The sequence below is a fragment of the Anastrepha ludens genome, chromosome 3, assembly GCF_028408465.1.
Source record: "Anastrepha ludens isolate Willacy chromosome 3, idAnaLude1.1, whole genome shotgun sequence".
Lineage (NCBI taxonomy): Eukaryota > Metazoa > Arthropoda > Insecta > Diptera > Tephritidae > Anastrepha > Anastrepha ludens.
The window spans coordinates 126,461,030-126,469,103 of record NC_071499.1 but is presented as its reverse complement, the minus strand read 5'-3'; the positions used below and the strand labels follow the sequence as shown (position 1 = coordinate 126,469,103).

General features: G+C 39.5%; 3 protein-coding genes across 3 annotated transcripts; 1 reads left to right on the top strand and 2 right to left on the bottom strand.

Moving 5' to 3' along the window:
• Positions 1-3,097: 3,097 nt before the first annotated feature.
• On the bottom strand, positions 3,098-4,550 carry LOC128859085 (required for meiotic nuclear division protein 1 homolog). Its single transcript, XM_054095793.1, has one exon. The coding sequence runs from the start codon at positions 4,434-4,436 to the stop codon at positions 3,213-3,215; it is 1,224 nt and encodes a 407-aa protein (XP_053951768.1). The 5' UTR covers positions 4,437-4,550; the 3' UTR covers positions 3,098-3,212.
• Positions 4,551-4,630: 80 nt separating this feature from the next.
• LOC128859083 (lariat debranching enzyme) lies at positions 4,631-6,957 on the top strand. The gene is made up of 2 exons (XM_054095791.1): positions 4,631-4,961; positions 5,022-6,957. Exons 1-2 carry the CDS (start codon positions 4,765-4,767, stop codon positions 6,478-6,480), a joined length of 1,656 nt encoding a protein of 551 aa, XP_053951766.1. The 5' UTR covers positions 4,631-4,764; the 3' UTR covers positions 6,481-6,957.
• On the bottom strand, positions 6,861-8,072 carry LOC128859084 (NAD-dependent protein deacylase Sirt4). The gene is made up of 2 exons (XM_054095792.1): positions 7,790-8,072; positions 6,861-7,713 (listed from the first exon to the last, which is right to left on the bottom strand). The coding sequence occupies exons 1-2, from the start codon at positions 7,965-7,967 to the stop codon at positions 6,971-6,973; spliced, it is 921 nt and encodes a 306-aa protein (XP_053951767.1). The 5' UTR covers positions 7,968-8,072; the 3' UTR covers positions 6,861-6,970.
• Positions 8,073-8,074: the final 2 nt, after the last annotated feature.

Genomic DNA, 8,074 nt, shown 5'->3' with positions numbered 1-8,074 from the left:
TACTCCAACACAGTAGAGGCATGTTCAACCAGCATTCAGCTCTGTTTACAACTTCTCCAGTAAAAATTCTTGAATCACGGACACAATTGATTCGTCTTTTCTCGATTTATTATTTTGATTTCAGTAATTCGCTTCCTGCTGTTGCATTTTTTTGTAGCAAATTTTGACTTTCAAAATACCAAATTGCATTCGCTCCCTTAAACGAAAATGCAAGGTGAGCCTGTTATTGAAAAAACTAAAATTTACGAATTTTAGATTTTCCTTGAATGATAGAATAGAAGATTGCGCCTTCTGAGTTCGGTATGATGTCAGCGCGGCAGATAATCTAACAAAAGGAAGAAAAATTAGTCGTTTGTGAAGAGGAAGAGTAAGCGAAAGCAAGCACAAGAAATTATAAAATATAAAAATCCCAATATTACCAAGCCATTCACTGAATATTTACAAACGAGCAACTTCCTCTCCTTTTGTTTGTTTATCTGCAGCACTGACATCATTCGGTTGTCAAAAGCGCGAAAAACAAAGTAGTGATCGTCGGAAGACGCCACCAATACATGCTGTGTTCTTAGTATAATTACAGTATCAAGAGAATCAAATCAGTGAAATTCGTTGGAAAAAAGTTCACTGCCAAAATTAAGACATACTGCAGCACACAACTGAAGCGACAACGAAAGTTCGTCTTACGAAATGAAATACAGGGTGGGCCATATAGCGTTTGCTTTTTGAACCACCTATTTTTTTGAGAATGGTAACACAAATGACATGTCAAATGTGTTCATAATTTACTTGAAGGTTTGATATTTACGAAATGGGACGCTATACGCTTCAGCAAAATTGGGAAATATTGAAAACCTATTTCCAAAGTGGTGAATATTCTTCTTCTTTTCTGATTTTCACATCGGTGGCTACGTCAATAAGCAAAATTGTCGAATTTGGGGCTCAGAAAATCCACACGTTACTGTAGAGAAGCAAATGCATCCACAACGAGTCACTGTTAGGTGCGGTTTTTAGTCTGGCGGCATCATCGGCCCATTTTTTTTGAAAATGAGCGAGGAGCCGCGGTTACAGTAAATGGCGGGCGTTACCGTGACATGCTCAACGAGTTGTTTCCAAAAATTGAAGAGGATGACATGGACGACATTTGGTTTCAACAGGGCGGTGCAACTTGTCACACAGCCAAAGTTACACTCAAACTTTTGGCTACCGTTTTTGAAAACCGCTGTGAGCTGGAGCTGTGAATTAAGCCCGTTGGACTATTTTTTGTGGGAAGCCGTTAGGGACAAATGCTATGCGAACCATCCAGAGACGATTGATGCTTTAAAATACGAAATCGAAGTTGTCATTCATGAAATGGAGCCCAAACAATCGAAAATGTGCTTAAAAATTGGGTTGATCGAATGGCCTACTGTAAAGCCAGTCGTGGCAGTCATTCGAACGATATTATTTTTCATTCATAAATGACAATGTTCAATCTTTAAAATAAAAAAAAACTAGGGTCTGTCAGACTCACGCACGGCAGAAGTGAAACTTCTAAGTTGGTTGTTCCATGCATGGGAGCCCCGGTTTAGATCTCTCCCCCCTCTCTCGTGTTAAATTCAGGTTTTCATATTTTTTTTTCTATATCACTCCACATAAATTTGTACTATTTATTTTTGTCCTTATTAGCTTCAAATTTGACACTTGGGTGCAGTATTGCACTTGACGCTGACATTTCTTTGCACTTCCAATGGTATTTTTTGCCTACTTTTGGTGCGTTAATCAATTTGCTTTGATCACCGAAACGGTTGAAATGTCATTTTACAACCTTCTACTTCAACTATCGTCACTCGTTTGGCAAACGCACTCATTGTATCGCTTCGTCTCCTCCATACCTACCATCTATTTACTTCACAGCAGTTTCTTATTGCTTTCCCGCTTACACACATTCAATCGGCGCTTTATCTGATACTCACACACAGCACTCATTTGCACGGGCTATGGCTATCTATAATACCCGTTGTCGGTTGTTGTGAAAGGCATTCGAGAGAGAAGGGGAGAGACGGCGTGTCTCGGTGGCTCCCTCACATCGTTCAGCGCTTGCGATGCGTGAGAGCGAATAGGCGAGAGTGGGAAGGAGCAGCTGCTCCTTGGCCCCGCCCATTTGACGGATTTCGGTAACGCTCCGAACTTACCGTTTCACTCGCCTATTTTCAATCTGCCTTGGGGCCCCCGACGCGCCTAAAGAAGTTTCACTTCAAAAAGTTTGAAAAAATATTGATTAGTTTTTTTTTTATAGCTGATTCAAAAAGCAAACTTTACATGGCCCACCCTATATAAACTAATTTACTTCGCCAACGTTATCTCTCTTACAGAAGTACCCCGCACATAATATTTTAAAATTTGAATTAATCGAAAAATTTGGGGCTTCTTCTTTGGTTTTTCATGTAAATTTCATTCTAGTTCTGTTCAATTCGAGGAAGTTCGCTCAGCTATTTGATTCTATTTGCACTATTAACTTATTTTCATTTAAACTTGTAAATAAATCCTTATGCCGAATAGTGCACGTAAAAATACATATATCCATATCACTTTGTATTCTCAATGCCCCATACTTGTATCAATTGCTTTAAATTATCACAAGCGTGTGTGAACAGAACTACATGAATTGCATCATAACAAAATATAAAAAAAAAACATTTCGTCTGGTAAGTCTTATATATATATATATATATATATATATATATATATATATATATATATATATATATATATATATATATATATATAATTGGCGCGTACACCCTTTTTGATGGTTTGGCTGAGCTCCTCCTCCTATTTGTGGTGTGCGTCTTGATGTTGTTCCACAAATGGAGGTACCTACAGTTTTAAGCCGACTCCGAACGGCAGATATTTTTATGAGGAGCTTTTTCATGGCAGAAATATACTCGGAGGTTTGGCATTGCCTGCCGAGGGGGCTACCGCTATTAGAAAAATGTTTTCCTTAATTTTGGTGTTTCTCCGAGATTCGAACCGACGTTCTCTCTGTGAACTCCGAATGGTAGTCACGCACCAACCCATTCGGCTACGGCGGCCGTCTGGTAAGTCTTACCGTTACAAAAACCAGTTTTATGAATATGGAAAAACTTTATTTGCCTACCGAAATGTATTAAACACTCTTTCATGGTCGGCTAAATGCATTCTCTTGATCAGAACCTCTCAACCCCTCTTCTTGCATTTCAATGTGATAGGGCTGCATCCTCTTCATCTTTGCTATAAAAACGGTCCATATAGTGTACTGTTTCGAACCCAACTTCTACCATAATCAGTATAATAATCATCCATTCCAAACGAATATGATGTGCGTCATTCAAATTGTGCGAGATTAATTCAGCCAACTCGACGCAGTGATTTATCTTTTCATTCATCACTTTCGTCCGCCGCGAAATACTAAAGTAAGAACACACTTGTAGGTACAATTTTTCCAACTCTTCGCGATCCCAATAGAAATCTGGCGTATCCAACAAATCCGACGCCAAATTGATTTCGTGTCGCAAAGCAAAAAGTTCTCCTGTTTTGCGCAGCACCTCGGCGCGCGACATTCGTATGCGTCGCCCTCGTTTTAAATCATCTGTTAGATATTCGATTGAATCAATGTAACGTTCGAGCATAGCTTCCCACATACCAAGTTTAATTGAGGTTGCCATTGCATTGGAGAATGTGTACTTTTGTAGAAAATTATCACCCTCTGATGCGAGGAAAAATTTTCCATTGTAGAAGAAAGCACGTGCCACTTCCGTATCTGATGCAGACACGATATCACCTTCAACATCAACTGCGGTGGAAGGTATGTACATATACGGCATTACCTCGCTTTCGCCACGGACTAGTGGACTTAAATATTGGTCCTTCTCGTACGGTCGCAAAAACGATAGTAAATTATTTGTTTCAATTTCATTGAAGTTCCACAATACTACTGATCCTTCGCGGAAGAAAATTATATCGCGTGCTTCCTCACCTACTGGATATTTCGCAGTCGCATATAACACATCCTGTTCCGCCCCAAGATTGTCTGTAGAGAAATATTTCTTAACAGTGTACAAATTTTGTTCGTTTAAACCTTTCATCAGTGCCTCCAAATCATATTCTTCGGCAGTAGTAAAAGCAGTAACGTTGAAAAATCCCTCAGCGGACAAGTCCTCAAAGCCATGGCCATCCCACTTCTTGCGAACGGTACGCTTTTTTAAAACTTGAGCAACTGAAGCACCAACAGTAGCCTGTTGTGCCGCCTTTCGACTATGTGTTAATGGTGTTGGAAGTTTCAATTCAAATTGCGTCAGAGGCTTTTGTGAGGCATGCTTAATATTGCTGCATGTAATTTGCCGATGAAATACACCAGTCACTTTCTGCGTTAAAGATGTGCCACCAGCACTTCTGGCAAATATAAGTCGCGCAAAGTTCATATTATTAAAATTCACTGTGATATTTAATATAAGTGATATTTTAATTTCATAATCCACACAGAATTTCACAGCCGGCTTTCAACTAACAGATGATTGGGTATGTATGTTCAGTTGTTGGCAACTTAAATAAAAAAAAAACAGTTTAGTATTTTATGTATTACGATTCATTGTGAACAGCACGCCAAACGCTGTGAATTATAATTTTTGTGTGAAAATAGCATAGTGCCGTTAGTGTCATGGTAACAAATTGTTTCGTTTTTAATAATAATCTTTTGGTATTGTTACAATATATTGTTTAATAAAGCGCAGCACTTTTGATTAAGTGAATATGAAGATTGCTGTCGAAGGTTGTGCTCACGGTGAGCTGGAAAAAATTTATGAAACAATACAGAGCATTGAAAATGAGGAGGGCGTCAAAGTGGATTTGTTACTTTGCTGTGGCGACTTCCAGGCTACACGTAATTTGGAGGATTTGCAGACAATGGCTGTCCCACAAAAATATTTGGATATGTGCTCATTCTATAAGTGAGTTTCGTGCAAGCACAATATTTATTTATTTATATTTATATGTATACTATTTTACAGATACTACAGTGGTGAGCTAGTTGCGCCAATACTTACGTTATTTATAGGTGGTAATCATGAAGCATCCAATCATCTCCAGGAACTACCGTACGGCGGCTGGGTAGCGCCGAATATATACTACCTGGGATATGCTGGCGTAGTAAAAGTAAATGGCATCCGCATTGCAGGCCTGTCCGGTATTTATAAGGGTCACGACTATTTGCGGGGGCGATACGAATTCGCCCCCTATACCGACACCACACGTACAAGTGTATACCATGTCCGCCAGCTCGAAGTGTTCCGCCTGAAACAACTCTCTGATTCAATCGACATATTTATGTCACACGATTGGCCCCGTGGCGTTTACAACTATGGCAATAAATCGCAATTAGCTCGCTTCAAACCTCATTTCCGTGACGAAATGGATAAAGGCCAGCTTGGGAGTAGGCCTTGTGAAGATTTGCTCAAATTGCTTAAACCGAAATACTGGTTTGCTGCACATTTGCACTGCAAATTCGCTGCTTTGGTGACGCATGATGAATTGGATGAAAGCAGAGAAGTTGCCGAAAGTAGTTATGAAAATCTTAGTTTAAGGAAAAAAGCAACGAGTGAAGACAGTGAAGGGCGTGTTACCAAATTTCTTGCCTTGGACAAGTGTTTGCCAAAACGTCGTTTTTTGCAGTTGCTTGATATTGAAACTCCAGTTTCCGAGAGTGATATACGTTTGGAATATGATCTTGAATGGTTGACAATTCTCTTTTTAACTAATAATTTAACCAACGTGAAGAGTGCAAAATACTATCTACCGGGTCCACATAATGCAGCAAGTACTGAACGTTACAACTTTAAACCAACAACCGATGAAATGGAACATGTACGCAACAAGTTTGCTTCAGACTTATTTGTGCCCAATAATTTCGTACGCACAGTTGAGCCCTACAATGCTAGCGAATCCAGTAATGGCTATACGGCGCAGCCTAAAGCGGTAATTAATCCACAGACTCAACAATTCTGCGACGCTTTAGGTATTGATGATCCCGTAAGTCTAGCGCTAATAATTGGTGGACAAGAGCTTAGCTATTCCAGTGCGTTGAATGAAAGCACTGACACTGAGTTCAACGATTCTGCAACGTCCGTTCAAACGGAGCAGTCGAGCTTAAATATGTCAAGCAGTACTGGTGATGCGCCATCACCGCGGCAAATTAGTCCTTTCAAGCGAAAAAGCAGTAGTAGTCTGAATTTGCCCAAACCCATTTCGGAGATAGATGGTGCAGAGGGTGAATTTCAGGAAAAAATAAATTCTGATGAACTGCATCTAGGTAATAGTTCTGCTGATGAGGCAGAAAAGGAAGATAAAGCGACCGAGAATGTAAACGAGGTGGATAGTGAAGTTAACGCTTTGAATGTGAAACCACCTGTCAAGAAGTTCAAGCGACGAAATCAGAGCTTATATATGAATGAAAGCAAAGAAGATGAATGAGAGCAGAATTGATAATAGTACATAGCGATAGAGTTAAATTATCGTGTGAGAACTGGCCTTACTAGCGATGTTCAAAGTGTATGATCCTATAACTTTTTTAAATTAAAAAAGTATCACATGTAATATTTTAATGGTTTCAATCATGAAGCAATTTTGACTGCAAATGGGTATTTTACAAGGCGAATCTATTAAAGGTGGTATCGGTAAATCAGCTGGTTTATTTTTTTCTTTCGCCGTGTTTATGTGGTTGTCATCCCAGAATGAAACAAAGGTGAATTCATTCTTTCTTTTCTACTTTGCCAATACTTTTCTTTGACAATCCAACGTACAAAATATTGTTGTTGGTTTAGTGCCACCACCTTTAATGAATACGCCTTAGGTATTTTATAACCAAGAGAGGTTGATAGATATCTCAAACACCTTTTAATTAAAATCAAATAAAATATTTAGCAATATATTGTCACATATTTACTTTAACTACATTTCCATATTATTTTTTAAAATTAAACAATTTCGGTAACACATCACCGCATTTGGCGGCCAGCTTCAAATCCGCCAAATGATCGGCACGTGTCTCGCCAATATTTACGATAGCCAAAGGCAAATTGAGGTCTTTTGTTTGCAGTACCATTCGATAGCCAGAAAATACCAGCAAACTCGAACCGAGTACCAACAGCCCATCGGCGTTATAAATCATCTCCGCAATGCGTTCGAGTCGCTGCTTTGGAACATTATCACCAAAGAATACAATCTCGGGTTTCATGTGACCATCACATATTGGGCATGATGGTATGCGAAAGTTACCTATGTACTCAGGTGGTATTTCCACATCACCATCCGGCCGAATCATATCGGGTGCATCACGAAATTCAGGATTTAGAGTGTTAAGAATGTCCTGAAATCCATGTCGATCAATGCGATAGTCGCACGATAAACATTTGACCACATAACCGCTGCCATGCAATTCTACAACATTGCGACTGCCAGCTTTCGTATGCAGCCGGTCAACATTTTGTGTTACTACAGCCTGTATACGTCCTTCGAGTTCGAAACGCGCCAACGCATGATGGGTACGATTGGGCTCTGTTGCTGAAAAAACTGGCCATCCTACAAAATTTCGCGCCCAATATCGTTGACGCACGTCAGCGGAGCGTACAAATTCCATATGTTGTATGGGTTTGTGGTTCGTGCGCGCGTATAAACCAACTCCCTCGGAACGGTAGTCGGGAATGCCTGGCAGTATTTACGTCGATCAATTGGGTATTTTTTGTAATACGTATATTTTGAAGTAATTTATGTTTATGCCTACCAGACTCTGTTGAAATGCCTGCGCCTGTTAGTACAACTATATTGGGTTTTGACATAAGGAAATCTTCCAGCCGTTTGATATCCTTCTCCAGCACTGGATTATGTTTAGGCACATATTGTTGTTTTGCAGCCCATTGGTTGAAGGAAAGATGAAATCTCTGTACTTGATTAAAACGCATTATACGCTTTATACGCCAAGAATTTCGTTGCAACTAATTAAGTTCAACGCACGTATCCAAAACAAATCACATAATGCAAAAGAAACAATGTTCATACATATAAACAA